The sequence below is a fragment of the Erinaceus europaeus genome, chromosome 3, assembly GCF_950295315.1.
Source record: "Erinaceus europaeus chromosome 3, mEriEur2.1, whole genome shotgun sequence".
In the NCBI taxonomy this organism is placed as follows: domain Eukaryota; kingdom Metazoa; phylum Chordata; class Mammalia; order Eulipotyphla; family Erinaceidae; genus Erinaceus; species Erinaceus europaeus.
Genome location: NC_080164.1, coordinates 109,305,149 through 109,328,663, shown reverse-complemented (window position 1 = coordinate 109,328,663; position 23,515 = coordinate 109,305,149). Strand labels below are relative to the sequence as shown.

The following is a 23,515-nucleotide window of genomic DNA, read 5'->3' as shown; positions in this document are numbered from 1 at the left end:
TTCTCAAAGTCACAGCTGCCCACATCAGAGTTCTTGGTGCCACCCTCCCCACCAGCATAACTCCTCTTCCCTCCCCAAAAGAAATCTAATAGATACTATATAAAGCCACATATATATACACACTAAAGAATGCAGTATTCAGAGTATTGGAACTGGAGACACACTGTCTGGATTTTTAACCTGACTTTTGTACTAGGTAACTAAAGGCTATCAGGTAAGCTACTGAAGGACTCTGGGAATTTCTTACCTTATTGATAAAACTAGTTCAAAGAGCCATTTTGAACACAAAGCAAGTGAGAGTGTCGAAGTGACTAGGATAGTGTCAGGTACCTAGTAGAACTTCAGTAAAATCAATTTTATTGTGTTTTCATGATTTGGGATATCTTTTTTTTTTTTAAGGTAAAGCAGATATAAGTGATATTACCTAGAGGATTCATCTTACACAGAGCACATGGCTCTTAGGTAGAGATGGGAGCACATGGCTCTTAGATGGGAGTAGCCATTCAATGTACCATGAAATTGAGACACTTTCTAGCAGGTAGCCTAGAGTGACAAGTCCAGGACAATGTTTTGGGAAGCACTGGATGATAAAGTGAATTTTCACAGCAGAAATTACCACAAGAACTAAAGGGCATGCTGACAGAGTCACAACAGAAGACCTAACCACATATTGTCAACTGTTTGCTGAATGTTTTGCCATCCCAGAAGTGGTTCATGTAGATATGCCACTGAGAAGCATTTTTCTCTCTCACTCATACCAGCACTGGGATGGGCATCTAGGCAGGGCTTATGTGCCTGTACATGTGTATCAGCCATTTCTTCCAGCTACCTTGGGCACCACAAGGGCAACAAATTATAATTTACTTTTATTTATTATGGCAAAAACACATAACAAAAGCTTATCATTCAGGATGCTTTAAAAAGTACAGTTCATAATTTAGAAATATAGGCAGCATTTTGGGGCCAGACAGTGGTGCACCCAGTTGAGCACACGTAACCATGTGCAAGTCCCAGGGTTCAAGCCCCTACTTCCTGCCAACTGGGAAAAAAGCTTCATGAGAGAGAAAACAGGACTACAGAAGTTTCTCTCACTTGTTATTTCTCCCACTCTCAATTTCTCTCTGTCCTAACAAATAAAAGAGAAAATTTTAAAAAGAAAGGAATTTACTTTAAAATATATTTAGCATTTCAATATTAGGAAGCACTCCATGACAAATGCATTTCTGGTAGCTCCTGAAAAACATTAGAAATATCTGACAACACCAGGTCCTCCATGATAGGTTTTATCTCCTGAGACAGATTGGCCAGATTCCCCATAGACTCTTCTGTGATGATGACACAAAATCTATTACACCCATGCAATGTGATATTATTTAGTTATTAAGCAAATATTGAGGCATGTTACAACTTGGATGCACCCTGAAAACCTTATGCAATGTGAAAGACTCCATATGCAAAAGGCCACATAGTCTATGATTCAATTTACATGAACTATCCAGAATAAGCAAATCTGTAGAAGTTGAAAACAGTATTTGTAATTGTTAGGAGTTTGGAAGTGGGATATGGGTAGTGAGGCTTAACAGCTATGAAGTTTCAGTTTGGAGTGGCAAAAAACATTCTGGAACAAGACAGTGGTGATGGTTGTATAATGTGTGTGTACCAAGCTTTCCTATTCTTTGTCCCTCTGGGAGTATGGACTCAGGGTCATTATGGGGTGCAGAAGGTAGAAGGTCTGGCTTCTGTAATTGCTTCCCCGCTGAACATGGGTGTCAGCAGGTTGATCCATACTTCTAGCCTGTCTCTCTCGTTCCCTACTGGGGTGGGGTTCTGGGGAACCAGGGATCCTCACCATACATTCTTTCTCTTTCTTTTTGCCACTACTGTTGTCACTGGGGTTTGGTGCCTGAACTCTACCACCCCAGCTATTGTTTTTTCCTTTTTTTTTTCTTTTTCTTTTTGTGAAATAGACATAGTGAAAGTAATACATCAGCAAAACTTCTCCACCACTTGTGAACCCCCCCCACCCCCTACCTCTCTTTGCAGGTGAGAACTAGGGGGCTTGAACCCAAGTCCTTGCTCATGATAAAGTGTGCACTCTACCGAGCGCACCATTATACGTGACTTCCATTCATTCATTCTGCTTTTAACTTTTCTACATTTATCAGATGTCTACAATGGTCCAGGAACTTTGGTAAATACTAGGAGATAAAGGAATGGGAAAACTAGGGAGATGCTTCTTATTTTAAATCACTTATATAGCATTGATTTGCATAGAGGCTAATGGATCTTGGTAGACTTTCCTTCCCAGAAATTCTGTAAATTTAAACCTAAAGTTAATATAATACGAGGATTGGGGAGTGATTCAGTTATCCTAAGAGATGTGGTCCAGGGAATGTTGTGTAGCTGAGTAACATCATGTCTCATGCTTTAGTTTCTCATCCCTCATCTCTCTATTCAACATAAATGGAGCAACTCACTCTCTTTTGAGGTTCACTCTACCAAAAAATGTCACAACAAAATGATTAAATAAATCTCCCTGATATATCTCCTTGATTATTTAAAATGGTAGATAATTCATGTAAATCCTCCAGATAAAAGAAACTGTATGTCTCGCTAGTTTTTATTAAAAAAAAAATGGGAGGCAGGTGATGGTGTACCTGATTGAGCGCATATGTTACAGTGCACAAAGATCCAGTTTCAAGCTCCCAGTCCTCACCTGCAGGGGGAAAGCTTCACAAGTCGTGAAGCAGGGCTGTAGGTGTCTATCTATCTCTCTCCCCCTCTTTATGCTCTCTTATTTTCCTTTTGACTTTTATTTTTATCAATTAATAAGTAAAGATAATAAAAAGTCAAAAAAGAAAAGTATAGATAAAGGAAAACATTTTCCAAATGTATTGCAAATTCTTACTTTATAAATACATCCATTTATATAAGGGACACTAGAAGGAAAACAATTTTATAATTCAGATTCTTTAAATGATTTAAAACTCAGGAAATGACTGGATATCTTTGTAACAATTAGCATATCTGATAGCAGGTGAAAACGAGGCAACTGGTGACCTACGTCTTCACATTGTCATTTAAAAAAATCAGACAGTTTAAATACTTCAAAATTTAGAACAGTTGGGTGATATATCTTGAGTACATTTTAGTGCAGAAACATTAAAAATATTGAAGTGGGGCAGGGCAGTAGCCCACCAGGTTAAGCGCACATAGTGCGAAAATGCAGGGACAGGCACAAGGATCCGGGTTGGAGCCCCCAGCTCCCTACCTGCAGTGGGAGAGGTCACTTCACAAGTGGTAAAGCAGGTCTGCAGGTGCCTCTCATCCTCTCTCCCTCTCTGTCTTCCCTCAATTTCTCTCGGTCCTATCTAACAACAACAGCAGCAGCAAGAATATAACAGCAACAACGACAATGGCAAAAAAAGATGGCTTCCAGGAGCAGAGAATTTGTGATGCAGGAACTGAGCCCCAACGATAGCCCTGGAGGAAAAATATATATATTGAAATATTATGACTTGTTGGCTCATTTGGAAGGATTCTTTGTTGGCTCAAGATTAGTTTGGCTTTTAATTGTTTGCATAGCTTTGCAACTGCCCCCTCAAAAGGCACCTTTTGTAAATCAGACGTCATGTTCAGTATGGATAAAGTGGCTGCCTAATCAAGTTTTCACAGAACTCTCAAACTAGTTTTGAGATTAGGTGTCAAGACGAAAACTGAAAGTGATATTTTTGAGGCAGATTGTCTGCTAGTTTCATTCAGAGTGGCAGATGCTTTCTTCCCAGAAAATGACTTTCTTTCCCCTTTCTCAAATTATAATAGGAAAAATACATCCAATTCAAATTGACATTTCCTCAGCTATACTTACAAGACTCCGGCATCTAAGAACTCCAGCTTTAGGAACTTATGAAAGGTAACCAGTCCTGTTTTGGGGTTTGAAAGTCATTCTCTCTAAGACTTTGACTTTTGACAGATCACTGATTCCTTAGAGAATTATCAGACTAATAAAGGCTGAAATAAGAAAGCCTTCCAGGTTAATTTCTAATCAGTCATGAATATTAATCTAAATAATTCCTGTAAAGAAATAAAACATAATTACTTCAGAGTGCCTCTGTTGTTGATCATTATAAGTTTGTATATTACTAAAAAGTAGTTTGTGTGAGAACTTGAAATTTCACTGACTTTGGATTTATAAAGTGAGAAAATAGTTGCAGAGTCAGAATATCATTTTGTTTATAAAAATGAGAAAATAGGTAAATGAGTGTTTTGCCTAACAAAAAAAAATCAAGGCATTTAGTACTTTTATGCATATATGCTTATTAGAGTTTGTCACTGGCAGAGCAGGGAAGGATTGTGCTGTTAAAAAAATTCCAGTACGGGAGTTGGGTGGTAGTGCAGCGGATTAAGTGCATGTGGCGCAAGGCAGAAGGACTGGTGTAAGGATCTCGGTTCAAGCCCTGGCTCCCCACCTCCAGGGGAGTCGCTTCACAGGAGGTGAAGCAGGTCTGCAGGTGTCTGTCTTTCTCTCCCTTTCACTGTCTTGTCCTCCTTTCTCCATTTCTCTCTGTCCTATCTAACAACTACGACATCAATAACAACAACAATAACTACAACAATAAAAAAACAAGGGCAGTAAAAGGGAAATAAATAAATACAATTTTTTAATTCCAATATATTCTATTATTTCCAGATCACTCCTACTTATTTACTGTTAGGAAAAGAAAATGGTGCAACTTTTCAAAGCTATCTAGTTGAAACATCCTGTCAACATAATATGAAATATAAATACATATTTATATGGTAAAGCCATTACGTAGCAACATTAATTAACTTAAAATACATCTGGCTAAATCAATGTTTACGGTGTTTTATTGTTTACAAGGTTTGCTGTTGTTTGGGAGTAGATTTCTGAGACTTACTAAAGTCACTGCTTTCTGCTTGAGTTTTTGGTAGCTAGTGAACTGACACAGCCTAAATGAAAAAAAGATGGCATTTTAAGGTGAGAAAAACCATTTTGATGGTGCATTAAGGTATAATCAACTGGAAACCCAAGGCATTATATTGGGTATAATTGATGACAGATGTTATTTTGTCTGTTGGAAATATGCATATATCATCAAGATCATAAACAGGTCAGATCTGAAAGCTAATTGTGTTACAAGAAAGCTAGTTAGTAAAGACGATTGTTGTGTGCTTTACGTTGGGTTGTTCTAGATCTCCCCTGCCAAGAGAATTGGATCAGTCCCGTTAGTTTCGTGAACCTGCTTGGCCCCGCCCCTAGGAACCCTGCCAGAGTCCCAGAGTTTCAGAGGGTTCCCGAGGTCGAGAGTTCCAGAGTTACAGAGTAAGAGAGAGTGCTTGCGCCGCTGCAAAGAGACAGCAGAGTTCTGTTTGGTGATTAGTTTGGTTTAGTTTATGAATCGTTGTTCCTGAATAAAGAAATACAGCTTCCCTGCCCAGCCGTATGTCTCTGGTCGTCTCTGTTACCCGCCCGTGAAGCTAGCCCGGCCGGCTGGAGCCGCCGAATTTTAACAACAAATGGCGCCCACGTGGACCTGACCTGCACATCTCTCAGATAAGTAAAGACAATTTGGCTACCTATGTACTATGGCCTTCTCTTCTGCTTGTGAAGAGATCTCCAAAGGCCTCTGCTCTTTCTTCACGAGACTGTTTTGCTGTTTCTGGAACATTTATCTCTGGACCACTTTGTGGTTTCCACTTGCTCGGGCGAACTCAGAACAGCCAGTGGGAATAGCCAGCGGGTGGGAGGGGAGGCGCGGAGCTGCTGTTTCCACCTGGTTAAGCAGCCAGCCAGCCGGCTGTGCCCAGACAACCCCGCCCGCAGCCCTGCAGCCCCGCAGCCCCGCAGCCCGCAGGAGGCTGACGCCAGCCCGCAGGAGGCTGACGCCAACACGCAGGAGCCGGATGCCACCACGCAGGAGCCCAACGCCACCACGCAGGAGCCCAATGCCAGCACGTAGGCCAGCCCACAGGAGCCGGCTCTCCACTGTGTGGCGCAGGGCACTGGACGTGTGATCCCTCCACGCTGCTCGGCCACTGCGAACAGGGCAGCAGACATGGCAGGGCCATGGGGCAGAGCCGCGGCGGCCTATCCTGGCCGCCACCCCTGGGCACCTCAGCCCATGCCTTTTACAATGCTGGCCCTCCTGCCCTCTTGCTATAAATTCTGGAACGATCCCGGACCTCCTGGACCCCCGGGCTCCCTGCCGAAACTGGGCACACGATATCTCCAGCCGCCGGTCCGGTCTGAAGGCAGACAAGCTGGAGTACGCAGAGATTTATGCAGAGATTGCAACCTGCAATTCCTAGAAGTGAAGCTGCGTGGAAAGCCACCTCTGGATGGTGAACCCCCCCCAACAACTAAGACAGTACATATCTAAATTCGTGTTTAAAATGACATGTCTTCATAACAAAGTTTTCTCTCCTTGTGTATTAATGACCATGTTTATGTGTATGTTTAAAGTTTGGTAAACAGTAACTTTAAGGCTAAATTCTTACTAGTCAAAGTTAAATGAAAAAGGTTTTCAACGTAATTCTCATAAAGATAAAATTAACTTACATTTAAAGTCTGAGGTAAAAAATTAGTTAACAATCAATATATTTTAACTAAGTTGGTCTAAACAAAAGGTTAAATAGACTTGTTGATGTGTAAAACTCTCCATTACCTTCTCTATTAGAAATGGTAGATCGCACAATGGCTATGCTAATTATTCTCATGCCTGAGGTTTCCTTTCCTGACTCCATCTTGAATGGGTGTTACAAAAGGTTAAAAGACGTTGTTGATATGTAAAAATCTCAAATTCCTTCTCTATTAGAAATATGCTAATAACAAGTTTTGTTTCATAGTAAGTAAATTGCAGCCACCTGCCTTTGGGACTCTAGGCCATTCCCCGCCCAGCAAGAGCCTCCGAATTTTAACAACAGACAATGTAAGCAAAGGAAGAAAAGGAAGTTTACACCTACAAGTCATCTTTTTTGTTCTCTCTCTCCTCTTTCATTATTTCATCATTATTATTTATTATTATTATTAATTACTTCATTATTGGTGGTATCTTTCCTACCTATGCCCCATCTCTACCATTCTTTATCTGGAAAAAAAAAGTTTGGGGGCAGGGAAGCCCCAGTGAAAACAACAGCAACAAAATAAACATCCCCCCACTTGCCAAGAAGTGCTTGTGTATGTCCACTTAGAATTGATCTGTGTTAGTCTTTCATGCCAGTTGTTTTAAGAGCCTGTTACATGTGGCTTGCAAAGAAGTCATTGGCATAAATGCCTCTAAATGGACACTGTGCAGCACACAACTGCTTTTGTAAAGATTCTTCAAAAGGAGGGCTAAGTGGTAGGGCACCTGACTGCGCACATGTTACAGTGCAGAAGGACCCAGTTTCAAACATCTGGCCCCCACCTGTAGGGGGAAAGCTTTGTGTGAAGCAGGCTGCAGATCTCTCTCTGTCTCTCCCTCTATCTCTCTCTTCATCTCGATTTCTGGCTGTCTCTATCGAATAAATAAATAAAGATAATAAAATAAAAAAAATTACTCAAAAGGAAACAGATTGAAGGAGGAGGAGACAGCATTATAGTTCTGCAAAAGACTTTCATGTCTAAGCCTCTGATGCCTGAAGTTCAATCCCCAGCCTCACCATAAGCGAAAGCTGAGCAGAGCTCTGGTTAAAAAAAGAAGATGAGAGAGAGAGAGAGAGAGAGAGAGAGAGAGAGAGAGAGAGAGAAGAAGAAGAAGAAGAAGAAGAAGAAGAAGAAGAAGAAGAAGAAGAAGAAGAAGAAGAAGAAGAAGAAGAAGTAGAAGAAGAAGAAGAAAGAGAAGGAGAAGGAGAAGGAGAAGAAGAAGAGAGGAAGCAAGGAAGGAAAAAGAAAAGAGGCAGGTGAAAAGGACAGGGAGAATTATTAATAAAGAATGAGGAAGGAGTGAGGTGTTAAAAGGAAGTAAAGGAGATAGGTGGTGGTTAATCCAATTATGTATATAAGAACCCTGGTTTCAGGGCTGGGAGGTGGTGCACCTGGTAGGGCACACACACTGCCATGTTCAAAGATCCAGGTTCAAGCCCCTGGTTTCTACCTGCAGGAGGAGAGCTTCATGAGTGGTGTCTTTTTTTCTCTCTCCCTCTCTATTGACTTTTCCTGTGTCAGTTTCTCTCCATCTTATCAAATAAAAAGAGAGAAACAAAAGAATTTTTTTTTCAAAAAAGGGCACAGGTTTTTTTTTTTTTTCCCTCTCTTCATTTTATTCAATAGAACAGTTAGAAATTAACAGGATGGGGAGACAGAGAGGGAGAGAAACAGAGAAACACACCTGCAAACCTGCTTCACCACTTGTGAAACGTCACCCCTGCAGGTGGGGAGAGGGAGCTCAAACTCAGATCCTTGCTCATGTCCTTGTGCTTGGTACTATGTGCATGTAATTGGGTGTGCCCCCATTTGTACCCCTTAAAAAGAACCCAGGTTTAAGCCCTGGTCCCAACCTTCATGAACTGTGAAGCAGTATTGCGGTTGTCTCTTCTCTGTACAACCCCCCCTTCCCCTGTCTCTTACCTTCAATCAAGAAAAAAAAATCACTGGTAGAGTTGTGCAGACAGCTAACCCAGGCATAGTCCTTATGGTAAAATAAATAAACAAACAAACAAGCAAATAAATGGGACTCAATGTCTTGTGGGAAAGGGAATTGCTATTTTGGTGGTGGGTAAGGTTTGTTGCCATGTGTTTTTGGTAGATGTGAAATTATACCCCTAAGATATTAGTCTTGTAAAACAACATTTCCTCAATAAAAATAAATCGAAAATAAAACGAAAAAAAAAAAAAGACTGCCGTAAGACTAAAAATCCTCCTGATCACTCCTATTCAGACTAATTCCAATGAAAACAGATGTATGCTATAAAAATACGATTTCATTTTTATTACTTCTGTATTCACTATTGAACCAGATATTAAAATTTAAGTCTGGGGTTAGGGGGAGAGATGGTGTGATAAACTATAAAATCTATTTATTTGAGTTTGGCAGTAGCTCACATACAAAATAGCACTAATTTGAATAAAAAGCAGTGCCTTTCTTCATTCATACTGTTTTACTCGGTGTTAACCAATTGGATTATTAGCCATTATGTCTTAATAATTACATGCTAAATTACTCATTCATTAGTGAACACTAGTTTAAAGTAAATTCCCGCTTTTTTAAATATTTATTTATTTAGTGAACACTAGTTTAAAGTAAATTCCCGCTTTTTAAAATATTTATTCCCTTTTGTTGCTCTTGTTGTTTTATTGTTGTAATTATTGTTGTTGTTATTGATGTTGTCGTTGTTGGATAGGACAGAAAGAAATGGAGAGAGTAGGGTAAGACAGGGAAGGGGAGAGAAAGATACATACCTGCAGACCTGCTTCACCACTTGTGAAGCGACTCCCCTGCAGGTGGGGAGCTGGGGCCTCGAACCGGGATCCTTATGCCGGTCCTTGTAAACACTGGTTTAAACTATCCTGTGCCAAGAGGAATGTAAGAAGCAACACTAGAGAGCAGGTGGTGGCTTACACATCAACTTGTGTGAAAGTCAGGTTCAAGTGTAGGGTACTAGTACTACAGGTGTCTTTTTTAATTTTAATAAGATAACAGAAGTGTAATTCTCCACTGTTCCCACCACCAGAGTTCTGTGTCCCCCATCTCCTCCATTTGAAGCTACAGTAGTTCTTCCAATGTCATAGGCTGACTACTATCTCTCTCTCTCGCCACATATATGTATATGATACTACTTCTAAATGTCCTTCTTTTTTCCTTTTCTGTCTTTGGAGTCCTGGTAGAATTGGATTTCAGAGTCTTCTGGTCATTTCCCCCTATCATTTCTCCTCCACTGGCAGTATGGACCAAAATTCTTTCTGTGGTGCAGAACACGGGAGTTCTGGCTTTTGTAATTGCTTCTCTGCTGGGCATGGAAATGGGCTGGTAGTAATCCCCAGCCTGTTTCTATCTTTCCCTAGTGGGCTCTGGAGAGGGGAGGTTCTGGGGACACACTGGTTAGGTCATCTGCCCAGGGATGTGAGGATGAAATTATAGTAGCATTTGCTACTTGGTGGCAGACAGAGGAGGTAGGCACATGGCATCTCAAGCTTGGTGACTCTAGTGACAATCTGCAGTAACAAGTCATTAGCAGCATAATATGGCATAACAACACTGGTAGCGTTGATTTAGCTGAGGTCAACAGAGGCAGTATGATGGTAAGGGATCAGAAGAAACATCAAGAAATATGAGTATAGTCCTAGAGGTTTCAGAACTAGGAAAAATAAGGTCCTTAAAAAGAATGGGGACTGTTCCTTATAGTGTTAGAAAGAGTTTAAAATAGCAATAGTTAATTATTACTATAGTCAAGATACTTAGGGATTTTTTTCTATGAAAGTCCCATAGCACAAGGACAGGCATAAGGATCCCGGTTCGAACCCCGGCTCCCCACCTGCAGGGGAGTAGCTTCACAGGCGGTGAAGCAGGTCTGCAGGTGTCTATCTTTCTCTGTCTTCCCCTCCTCTCTCCATTTCTCTCTGTCCTATCCAACAACGACAACAGCAATAATAACTACAACAATAAAACAACCAGGGCAACAAAAGGGAATAAATAAATAAAATAAATATTAAAAAAAAAAGGAAGGGACTCCATGAATGTTTCCAGAGAACAACTAGAGAATAGTTTTGTGGTTTTGTCACTGTAACTAAAACAGTTCTATTCTTTCTCCTTTCTTACCTTGCAGGAAATAAATGATGTGGATGTACAGGAACTTGTAAGAAGGTCAATTGGAAGGCTAACGATCATTCGACAGACATTTCCAGTTCCTCACAATATAAGTCAGCGATGCTTCCGGGGTAATCATCGGATATCTTCAACACTGTGTGATCCAAAGGACCCATTTGCACAGAACATGGAGGTATGTTCTAAGGGCCAGACTGTTTCTCCCTCAAGTGCTTTGCTGGGATGTTGTAGTGAGAGCTTTTAAAGTTGCATTGCATTCAGAATTTTTAAAATTTTGTACTATCTTTATTAATTTATTGGATAGAGACAGCCAGAAGTTGAGAGGAAGGGGGAGATAAAGGAGAGAGACAGAGAGACACCTGAGGCTCTGCTCCATCACTTGTAAAGCTTTTCTTCTGTGGGTGGGGACTGGAGGCTTGAACTTGGTTCCTTGAACATAGTAACGTGCGCTTAACCAGGTGTGTCACCACCTTCAATTCAGAACTTTACACATGTATTTTTGGAACTACTATCTTCTCGTAATTTGTAAAGTGTGGAGGAGAGGCAAGAGACTATAATTTTGATCTCTTTGAATTTATTATAGCAAAACACATACTTGTCTAATAGTCAACAGGATCAGCAATATAGCTCACTAGGATTGTGTACTGCTTTACCCTATGCATGGTTCAGGCCCAAACTCTGCTCCCAGCATGTTAGAGGAGGGCTCAGCGCTGTGGTCTCTTTCACCCTCTGCTCTGCCTCTTAGTCTCTCTCTTATTATATCTGATTTACTAGAGAGATCTCCTCTGGGCTGTATTCATAATAGCAAAAGCCTGGAAACAACCAAAATGTCCTTCCACAGATAACTAGATTGGAAAGTTATAGGACATAAACTCAGGTGTATTATACAACGATAGAAAAAAAGACGATATTATGGGATAAAGTGGATGGAATTGGGAAAGATTATGCTGTGAAACCCTGATGACAGAACTGTGAAGCCCTGGTGACAACAGAAACAATACAAGGAACCAGTAAAGGATATTTATTTCCTAGACTTATAGTCCCCTCACAGATTTTGTAATTGAGCCTTAAGTCCAAACCCCAAATTGTTACATTAATAAATTTGCTAGACTTTTCTGTCATAACATGGATAAGAATGTTTAATCTTTTCTTAAAGGAATCATTTTTATTCAGAGTATCATCACCAATAAAACTATCTAAAAATGCAAGAAAAGTTGCACAGTCATAACTAGATTAAGATGGGATGTGGTTCAAATGTGCTATTTAAATGACAACAAAGAAAGTAAGTAAAAGTGTCAAAAAACAGAGAATATCAGGTCTCCACAGCTTACTCAGAAGAAAGTTTTTTAAGAAAAATCCTATTAAAGTTCTTATTTTCATTTTTCTTCTATTTGATCAAAATAAGACCATTTGTGTTGGGAAAAGCACAGTCATGATAGATGCCAGAGAGGAGATTTCTTTCTGTCTCTCTGTCTCTGTCTTTGTCTCTCTCTCTCTCTCTCAATCTCTCTATTACAGGATGAGCTGTAGAACACAGAGCCATCATCGGTTATAAAACCAATGATGATTTCAAGCAACTGACTTTTTAAACTTTGGTAGCTAGTTTGCAGAGCTAACAATGTGATATTTTTAGTCTTTTTTTTTAACACTTATTTCATATATAGAGATTGAAGTAGCAATTCTTGTGCTCAACTGCTTGAATTTTCTGTTTTAAACACATTTATTAATCACTTCCATCACCAAAGATCTGTGTCCCTACCCCCACCCCTACAGATAACCACTCTAGTTCTCCCACAATCTTAGATATAGGTGGACATTTTTCTTTCACATTTATATACTTAATTCTCTATGTTCTGCATATGAGTGAAACCATTCTGGATTTGCCTTTCGGGGTGTCTCTCTCCTTCTCCGGCAGGGTGGCCTCCAGGGGAAAGGTAACAGGCTGGTTCTTTCTCGCTCACGACAGGGGTGGTCCACAATACTTCTGGCTCTGGACTAGCACCTACCCTTTCCAGCTGGCTATCTTTATCCTGGGTCCTCTTGTGGACTGGGTGCTCTCTCCTATGTTCAGCAGGGAGCAGTGCAGGGGGCAGCGGACAGGCTCCCTGGCTGGATGGAGGCATGATATCTACAGAGCATTTTATTATTTCCATATCTTTCCCTCTTTCAGGGGCTAAGGGTTGCCCCAAATCTAGTTTAAATCTTTGTCAAAGTCTGGTAAAGGTGTGCCATCTTTATGCGTTTTAGAGCGACACTCTTTTCTCCGATGATAGCCCTTCTGGCACCGAGAACAAAGTGTCTTAGCTTTCTGGTTGCCAGATGGGGTGCGGGGTCCCTGTTTGCCTTTAAAACACTGGTTACGCCAGTGCCCCTCACAACCACACTGAAAGCAGGCTCCCTTCTGTTTATCTAGGGCAGCTGCAAAAGCTTGCACCAAAGTGGTGGCCTGGTGAGTGCTGGACCCTATCTCTTGAGTGGCTAAAATCCACTGACTTGGTGTCTCATTCTTTAGAGACAAACATGCCTGACGGAAGTCTGGAAGCATTCCTTCCCATACTATAGTTTTTAATAATAACTGACAAGCATTTGGATCAGAAAATTTTCTCTCTAGGCTGGCCTGTACTCTGGTGATAAACTTACTTAAAGACTCGTCTCGCTCCTGGCATAGGGTAAGTATAGGGGCAGGACTCTCGCCTGTAGGCGGTGTTAATCGGTCCCATGCCTGCATTGCGCAGAGGCACACCTGGTCAAAGTAACCGGGTGGAAACTTGGCCTTTGCCTGAAGAATTCCGGTGCTCAAGCAGCCTGTGCCAAATAATGCATCGAAATTCCAATCTGGCTGCCCTTCAGTATTTCTACGGGCTTGCTGCAAACACTCATCCCGAAAAAATGCTTCCCACTGGAGAAAAAGTGGGCTAGGCATTACAGCTCTCATAATATCCCTCCAATCTTGGGGTGTATTTAAACTTTGTAGATAACCCTGGAGAATAGACTTTGTCCAAGGGGAATGAACCCCATCTTCCCGAATAGCGATTTTGAGTTCTTTTAATTCAGAAGCTGCATAGGGGTACCAGGAGCTAGGTTTCTGCCTGTTTGGGACCAAATTTACAGGGTACGCACTAAGCTGTCCCGGGGAAAACTGATCTCTTAGCTGGCATAAGCGTTCAGAGTCTGTCATAGCCACTTTTGGAGCAACAGGGAGCAGTGAGGTAGTTGGAGCAGGAAGAGGAGGGAGAGGGGTGGTGCACAGGGTCTGTGCAGGTGGCTGTGGATCCCGTGGTTGCCTTTCATTTACTGGCATGTCCTGCGGCTCTGGCACAGCCAGAATCACTGGCGCGGGCAATAGCGCCTGTTGTGCCGAGGGCGGCGGCGCTTGTGGGAGCTGTACATGTTGTGGCAGTGACGGCAATGAAGCCGTGGGCGCCTCTAACTGCGCACTGGGTGCAGCCCGCGGTGACTGACATGGCGGCTGAATCGGAGGTGCCTGTGCCTTCGGAGCTGGCTCTGTTACTGCCCAAGGTGGTGATACAGGCAAAAATAATGCTTGTGGTCCAGGGGGCAACACTGGAGATGGTGGCCTGGTCCGTGCAGGGAAGAGCAGGGGTATCTGAGGAGGAGGCGGAGGTGGAGAGGAAGGTGCAGAGAATGGTGGAGGGAGAGACGGAAACTGCAGAACAGATTCTTCAGATTCTGCCCTTTCTGGAAAAGCTTAGACTTAGCCAAGAGAGCAACCTGATCCCTTAATTCCTGAATAGCAGTCTCAAGGCTAGCCTCTTTTTAGTATCTGATCCTTTCAATTCCTTTAAGACTTGCACTGGGGGTGCCAGAGTGGCCCCGCCCTCCAGCGACTTGGCTGAGGGAGAGCTGTCCCTTTTCTCTGGTTCCTTAGCAGATGCTGCGCACTGTTTTAATGCAGCAATGATTGCCAGGAACTGAACATCTAGTTCTCTTAATCCTTCAGCTTCCTCCTTGTGGGCTAAATATGCCACACAGGCCCATGACTCCGGGTCATAGATATGCTCTTTCCTAAACTAGGGGGCTACATGAATCACCACATTCAAAAATCGTAGGGCCTGTTTCTTTGATAGCTTTAACGCTCTGGTAGCTAACAAGTCTCAAAAGCACTTAATTGGAGGTTCCTCCTGGGTTGAAAAAAAATTCCCCATGTCAGTTTAGCTCAGAAATTAGGTGAGGGTCTAGAGCAAATGTTACAAAATTTGGATAGGAGGAAAGATTAGGTCAGACCTATTAAGATTCAATGGGGGGAGAATACTCAGTTTCTCAGAGCCTGGCCAGGGTTCTGTTCCACTGAGGTTCTCCCTCTGTATCCTCTCCACGAGCTTCCCTGGAGTGTGAAAAGATAGGGAGAAGGAGAGAAAGATCACAGGGGCTCAAATGAGAACCTTGGGGTTACCTTTCCGATGTGCTTCGCTATATCTTCTTGATTTCCTGAAGCTACGGTCCTGATCCCCTCGGTTGGGCCAGCGTTTTTCAACCAGGTGAAGGCTGATGCCTGATGGGCCAATTTTCTCTTGAGGTCGGGAAATTCTGCCCCACATTGGGTGCCAGATTTCGGGGTGTCTCTCTCCTTCTCTGGCAGGGTGTCCTCCAGGGGAAAGGTAACGGGCTGGTTCTTTCTTGCTCATGACAGGGGTGACACGAAGTAAAAGACACCAGGGGACTCTTAGCGTGAATCTAGAATCTGAGTCCTTGAGTCCCAGAATCCTAGAGTCCCTTTATTAGCAAAACTGACATGAGTTAAATAGAAAAGCAATGGAGGTAATTATTGTTGAAATATGAGAGAAATTACAGGTTTCTTAACAGTCAGCATGCCCCTAAGGTAGGGGGCTGGTATGACAGGAATTGATGAGAGACAAGACAGTTAGTCTCCATAACACAAGCAACTTAATTATCCAAAGGTATTTGAGAGAAGCATAGGGGTTAAACCCGTAGGGTGAGACAGAGAGAAGATAGATATCAAAGAGCCATATAGTTTGGAATTTCTCTTGTCTGGGGTCTGAGGTGTGTGATGAAGTGTGTGATAAGGTGTGTTCTTCTGTGATCAGAAGGTGACTTTGAATAAGTGAATCTGCAGCCATGTGGCCTGTGGTTAATGGAGGGAAGTACTGTGGTATCTGTGGGCCTGAGAGTCAAGAAGGAAAGAACCAAGTCTGAGTTTCCCCCCATATGCTCACCTCGGTTGAGAGAGACTTACCAAGAGGTTATCTTCTCAGACCTCCATCCAAAGATGGGGGTGGTTCTCCCTAAGCTCTATCAGGCTTACACATGTAGAGATTGAAGTAGCATTTCTTGTGCTCAACTGCTTGAATTATATTTTCTGTTTTAAACACTTATTTATTAATCACTTCCATCACCAAAGATCTGTGTCCCCACCCCCACAGATAACCACTCTAGTTCTCCCACAGTCTTAGATATAGGTGGATATTTTTCTTTCATATTTATATACTTAATTCTCTATGTTCTGCATATGAGTGAAACCATTCTGGATTTGCCCTTAGCCTACTTACTTGCTTCACTGAGCATAATCTCCAATTCCATCGACTTTATCCCAAAGGACATAATATCATCTTTTTTATTGCTGCATAATACTCTGTTGAGTATATATCCCATAACTTTTTTATCCAGTTATCTGTGGAAGGGTATTTTGGTTGTTTCCAGGCTTTTGCTATTTTGAATAAAGCCCAGAGGAGATGTCTCTAAGAAAGCAGAAATAAGCACAGAGAAATCAGATACAGTACTAGTGCAGGGCCTTCCTGTGCCATAAAACACTTCGGAAGGGTCTCCTTGCAGATGCTGCTGATTCATTAATCTAGATAGCAACAGAGATTAAAGTCACAATCAGGCCCTGAGCTCAGATGTATATTTCACAAATGTATCCTTTCACAGCACTTACTATCAAATGACTTTTAAGAGATGTTCGGCTTTTAAACAGCTTGGAAATATGACAAGTTCATCCCCAAGAGGTCTAGACAGATGAGGTAATTTTGCAGAATGGCTTCATGTGAAAGAGAGAACTCAATGGCCTCCCTCTCTTCTGTCAGCTTTCAATTGTTATTAGATGAATTACTACTACCCAACCATTTCTTCATGCTCATTTCCGCTGTGATGAGTAGCATATATTTACCACACAGTTGGCTGAAGGAATGTTGTCTGCTGAGCTTTCTTCTCTCTGTTTAGAGCAGCTTCCCTCATAACCTGACATGTTATAGTCCCAGAATGCACTTCACTTTCCCCCATCATTTTCTTTGTACTATTCTGAGTGTTTGGGACTTTGAGTATAATTAAGGATCCCATTTAGAGTCCCAGCTTCTCACCTGCAGGGGAGTCTCTTCACAAGTGGTGAAGCAGGTCTGCAGGTGTCTATCTTTCTCTCCCCCTCTCTGTCTTCCCCTCTGCTCTCCATTTCTCTCTGTCCTATCCAACAATGATGACATCAATAATAACTACAACAATAAAACAACAAGAACAAAAAAAGGGAATAAATAAATATAAAAAAAAAGAATGCAGTGGTCAACAAGATAATTTCTTGTTAACATTTTTATTAGTGATTTAAGGATGGTTTACAAAACTATTAGATAATTTCCACACCACTTGGGTATTTCTATTTAGCAGGCCAGTTCATAGGCCCTTTACTTTTATTTTTGATGTGATGCCAGGAAGTAAACCCAGGTCCTCACACATGCTTAATGTGGCAGATCAACCTCCCAGATCAGTTTATTTAGAGAAGGAAAGAAAATGGAGGAATATTGAGAGACAGGTGAAGGGAGAGGAGAGACATAAAGTATTGATTACCATTCATTGAACTAACTGAACTGTCCATACTGCTCCCATAATGATGACAGGGTTCAGACCCTGTCATGTATGGCAAGATATTCCCTTAACTGGATAATTTACTCCCTGGACCAAAACCTTTTTAGATTTTAATGTCAATTTCATTGATTTATTTATGATAACTCATCTTTACACATCAATTCACATAGTCACAATGGATGTGAGAATGATACAAGTGAGAGAGAGAGGGAAAGAGAGAGAGAGAGATGGAAGAAGTTTGATTTAAAATACATTGAAAAAAATACAGTGAACTATCAGCAACCAGGGAAGTGACTTCACAGGTAGTGAAGCAGGTCTGTAGGTGTCTATCTTTCTCTCCCCCTCTGTCTTCCCCTCCTCCTTCCTCTCTAAATTTCTCTCTGTCCTATCCAACAACAACAACATCAATAAGAACAACAATAAAAAAAGGGCAACAAAAAGGAAAATAAATAATATAAAAAATAACATAAAGGAGAAATAGAAGATGATTAGAAAGAAGTTCCAGTATCTTTCATCAGAGTCAAAAAAATTAAAATAAAAATATTAAAAATAAAAATTTCATATTAAAATATAAAAACTAAAATTTTTATTAAAATATAAAATATTTGGAGTTACAAGTAAACCTTGAGAACTTCTAGTTAGAGAAATATTTTTAATTTTTATTAGTGATTTAATAATGATTAACAAGAGTGCCAGATAACAGGGGTACAATTCCACGCAGTTGCCACCATCAGAGTTCTGTATTTCATGCTCTCCATTAATGGCTTCCCTATTTTTTATCCCTTTGGGAGGATGTACCAAAATCTTAGTGGGGAGCAGAAGATGGAAAGTCTGGCTTCTGTAATTGTTCTCCATCGGACATGGGCGTTGACACATAGATTCATACCCCAAGATTGTTAGAAACACTTTCTAAATGAAAGGGAGCCATTTGCTGCTTGGTGAAATTAATGTTAGTTTGGCTACCGATGGACATTTGAACTCAAGGTTATTCAAATCCTCCTCTGTCTTCTCCATCTAGAAAGAGTGTCTTCAAGCTGGAATATTTATAAAAAGAGTCACTGTATTGACATTGTATTTGTGGCCTGCTGTAGGACCTATATTAAATATCTCCTATGCACTTGAAAAAAAATAGTCATTAGAAGTATTCTACTAGTTTAGTGAGACAGGGGTGTTGAGATAATCAGAATAGGCTTTACTGTTTTATAATATGTCCTTGAACATAGCTACTCAGAGTGGTTAGTAGAGCAAGAGAGGTGAACACAACATCACAATTAACAGATGCTAGAGAAGAACTTGGGGAGAATGTCCAAGCATATGCCATTGGTGCATTGTGCTGATTTTCAGAAAAAGAGAGAAATTATTCTAACAGTGATTAATGTAAAAAAAACTAAGATGCTATCTAGAGAAATTGTAGAATATGTGGAGATTTTTAAATAAGACAGTAGGACTTCTTGACACACAAATGATGCCAAGTTAAGTACTATATGACACACACACACACATACACATATACATATACTTTTCAGATTGAGAAAATATGATAAATTATTAATTGCATATTTATATATGTCACCTTTGACAAATTATCTGATGAAATCCTTATGGGAAGGCACTAGAAAATTGAGATAGATTAATGTCATTCAAACATTTTCTTGAAAAGCCTAGTTAGGCAGATGGTAACTATTTTATCTCAGATTTTCCAAGCTGGAAATAGGCTAATGTCTCATTATTATTTTTTAAAAGTTATAATATATGAGCATCTTTCAAATGAAGAGTACTCTTTCATATTATTTACAAGTTGAATTCCATACTTGTTTTCTCCCCTAGATCTTTAGGCAGACTTGATATGTCCTAGATCTTTTTTCTTTTTTTTTTTTTCTATGTATTTTTCATAGCTTTGAGTACTCCTTGATATGCACAGCTTCTCACCTGGGCTTCTTTTGCTCTCCGTTTCAGAAGGATGCACTACTGAAAAACGCACTGATAAATATTCTACTCTTGAAGTGAAAGACACTCTTAGACCATCCATAATATTCTATTCTAGAACTCAATCTTTTCAAACAGTGTATCTCTTCCTGAATAAATAAGAACACATCTATCAAATTTATAAATGGCATAAAGCTGAGAGAGAAATGTTCAGTGTTACATAATCAATATGCAGATTATATTCACTAAGAAGCTGGAATATTGTGAAAAAAATAATTCTAATACGAATTTCCTAACAATATGCTACCTAAAATACAGAACTGCATGTTAATCATAGGAGTATGGTAAAAAGTCACAGAGGTAAAGCACAGGTTCAAAAAGAATTATGGTTAGTAAAATTGATTACATTAATCTTACAGTAAGCTAGATGAACGCTGGTTTGACAGGTATTTAAGACTACAGGTGGAGGGAAATTTTGTATGAGCAAATGCCACATTTATATCCTAAAGCCTTTGAATGTAATTTTGGTCTCCATGAGAAACATTTTGCTAAGATCAGACGATCTGTCTGTAAATCAGATCTTATCTGCAGTAGGGTGCCAGTGCTGAAAACTTAACTCTGAACAGAAACACTGAGAAATAGGGAGAAGACAGAAGGAGAAAACTATGATGATGGACACCAAGACATTTTACTAGATAAGGAACCACTAATGGGAACAGGTGGTCTTGGTAAAAAATGATAGATGGTGTCATATAATGGAAGACTGGTCTGGAGAATCACTAAGTGCCAGTGGTACCATGAGTCCAGAGAATAGTATCATAACAGAAAGCTGGAGAGTAGTGATTGGTTAGATGATAGGACAGTAGGGCTGAAGATTATAAGGGGAATATGGGTGTTTGTCTTGGGGAAAGAGCCATTGTGTTGATTGTGAGCAGAGAAGATACAAAATTCAAGGGTGAATCCAACAGAAGACCTGAAGTAGAGAAGCCTATTCAAGATATTCAGAATAAGACTTCTAAGATGTTTCCCTTTGGCATGGGGGGGTTATATTAGCTGACATCAATCCAGGCCTTGAAGGTATTTTTAATAATAATAATAATAATACAACTTTTTTAATTGAATGCTCTTGGATAGAGACAGCCATAAATTGAGGAAGAAGGGGAGACAGAGAGGGAGAGAGACAGAGAGATACCATCAGCCCTACTTCACCACTCCTGAAGCTTCCCCCCTAAAGATGAGGAACTGGGGGCTTGAATTCTGGTCTTTGTGCACTGTAATATGTGTACTCTACCAGGTACACTACCACTTCCTGGCCTGTATTGTAGAATATTAATACACACTGACTACTTCCATAATTACTCCTATTTAGGGAGATAACTAAGAATTCACATTTCTACAAAAAAAAGAAAATAAAACAAATTTATCTATGTGGCAGGGTAAAAGATAAAAAAAAGATCTGGTCTTTGATGTATAAACAAATTTCCCTGTGACATATAAACAAATGTCCCCTGGGTAGCTTAATTGTTATGCAAACAGGCTCTCATGCCTGAGGCTCCAAAGTCCCAGGTTTAATCCCCTGTACTACTGCAAGCCAGAGCTGTGCAGTGCTACAGTTAAAAATAAACAAACAAATAAACAAACAGATGCCCACCCCCAATTTCATCCTCATGATCTGATTCCCTCTTCTCTGTCCTTGAAGTCTCAGGATAATTGTCAACTAGGGCTATGTTCTTTATTTTCTATTTCCTTTTGGCTTATGCCAGATCTTAGTATATTTGATTTTTTGCTGATTGTCAAATAAAAGAAGACAAAGCTAAGAAAGCCAAGTTTAACCTTAGGTAGCACTGCCAGAAGTGAGGAGACTATCAAACTGAATTCCATTCAAACCTGATGCTTTGGGGGCAGGCAGAGCTATTTCTGTGAAATTTGTTGGGAAATTCATGCTGGTCTCAAAGTAATGTCTTGTATATAGGGCAGGTGATAGATATTCACAAATGGCTTTCTCTTCTCCTGTGCCTATACCCCACCCTGCAGGTGTGAAAACATTCTGTCTTCTCTTAGGTTCCTTCCTTCTGAAGCAACAGTGGTTCATTCCTTTAGAGGTTCATGCTTCTTTCTATGGCAGACAATAGGATTCTTCTGGAATCATCCACTGAACTCTCACTCACCATCCCCCAGCTCTGTAACACCTAACAGCAATATAGAAACTATTCCCCAGCACTGAAATGGTCAATTACTTTTCTATGGCTATTATATCATTGCCTCCTTCTTCCTCTCCTCTCTCCCTCTCCTCTCCCTCCCCCTCTCCCTGTCTCTTCATTCCCCCTTCCCTTCCTTCTCTCTCTTCTTTTCACCAGAGCCCTGCTCAGCTCTGGCTTATGGTGGTGTAGGGGATTGAACCCGGGACTATGGAGCCTCAGACATGAATGTCTTTTTTTTTTTTTTTTTTTTTTTTTTTGCATTCAAGGTTATTGCTGGGGCTCCTTGTCATCACTCCTAATCCACTGCTCCTGGTGGTCACTGTTTCCATGTTATTGGATAGAAAAAACTGAGACAGGAAGGAGAGGGAAAGAGAAAGATAGACACCTGAAGACCTGTTTTACCACTTGTGAAGCATCCCTCTTGAATGGTTCTGCTCCCCTTTGGCCTTTTCATTATTAAAACTCCCACAGACACCAACAACCACATAGATAGATGGTCGCCTCCTTCTTTCACAGCCCTGACACTTTTCTTCTCTGTAAGATCCAGTGGCTGTTTCTCCATCTGAATAAACAGAATGCAAAATCCTGATATACTCTGAACATGCATTATTCAGTTTGACTTTCTCATCTTGAGCCCTTAGATCCTTCCCTGCTCAGAAAAAGATGAAGCATCGATGAGCTCCTAAGGCCTGACATTAACAGCCTTGCCTCTGTGGAAGCTTCTCTCTCTCTCTCTCTCTCTCTCTCTCTCATTCTCGCTCTCATCTCCTCTTTCACAATTAAATAAGCTGAGAAAGCAGTTCAGACATACAATCAGACAACACTTCATTCTCAATGGCAAAATTGCCTGATAGTATTTAAAAAAAAAAAAAAAAGCAGGCGGGAGAGTTGGCCCACTGCTTAAGAAATCATCCAGGAAAGGAGCTGGGGAGGACATGAGCGGCCCACTCTCTCCTTGTTCTTGATGGCTGGCATCATAGATACTCAGGGTCACTGTCTGATGTCTTTGCAGATCTCAAACCTGTACATATATGACACGGTGCTTCTGCTCGCCAACGCTTTCCATAAGAAGCTGGAGGACCGGAAGTGGCACAGCATGGCTAGCTTGTCCTGCATCAGGAAGAACTCCAAACCCTGGCAAGGAGGACGGTCCATGCTGGAGACCATCAAGAAGGTAACTGCTAACACACATGTGCACTCTTCCTGGTTTGCTTGTAAGAAGAAAACAATGAGTCCTTGTTGGATAAGATATCTCTTAGATTATTTCTTTTGTTCTTCCCCTTCTTAGATCTTGCTGCCAATCAGTAGTAAAAGCAGTTTAACAGAGATATGGGTGATCAGGAAGACAGAGATGCAGATAAAGCAATGAACCTTTAGGGGCCAGGTGGTGGCGCACCTGGTTCAACGTACATGTTACAGTGGGAAAGGACCCAGATTCAAGCCTTTGGTCCCCACCTACAGGGGGAAAGCTTCATGAGTGGTGAAGCAGGGCTGCAGGTGTCTCTCTGTCTCTCTCCTTCTCTGTCTTACACTCCCCTCTCAATATCTGGCTGTCTCTATCCAATAAATAAATAAAGCTAATACAAAAAAATTAAAAAATATTTTTAAAAAAGCAATGAACCTTTATTTATTTTAAGGGAACTTTATGCAAGCAATGAATTAGAAGTTGAAATTGTTTTCATCTATTTCATTTTAATGTATTGATTTTTAAAATGTTTATTTATTTGTGCATAGATAATGAGAAATTGAGAGGGGGGTAGATTAAGAGGGAAAGAGACAGAGAGACAGCTGCAG

At 40.8% G+C, this 23,515-nt stretch overlaps 1 protein-coding gene across 1 annotated transcript in view; it reads left to right on the top strand.

Moving 5' to 3' along the window:
- Positions 1-23,515, top strand: part of GRID2 (glutamate ionotropic receptor delta type subunit 2) — a 1,638,698-nt gene that overhangs the window by 1,012,387 nt on the left and 602,796 nt on the right. Inside the window, exons 6-7 of the mRNA XM_060188447.1 lie at positions 10,765-10,938; positions 22,734-22,895. Coding sequence (XP_060044430.1) covers positions 10,765-10,938; positions 22,734-22,895 — 336 coding nt within the window. The remainder of the gene's footprint in view (positions 1-10,764; positions 10,939-22,733; positions 22,896-23,515) is intronic.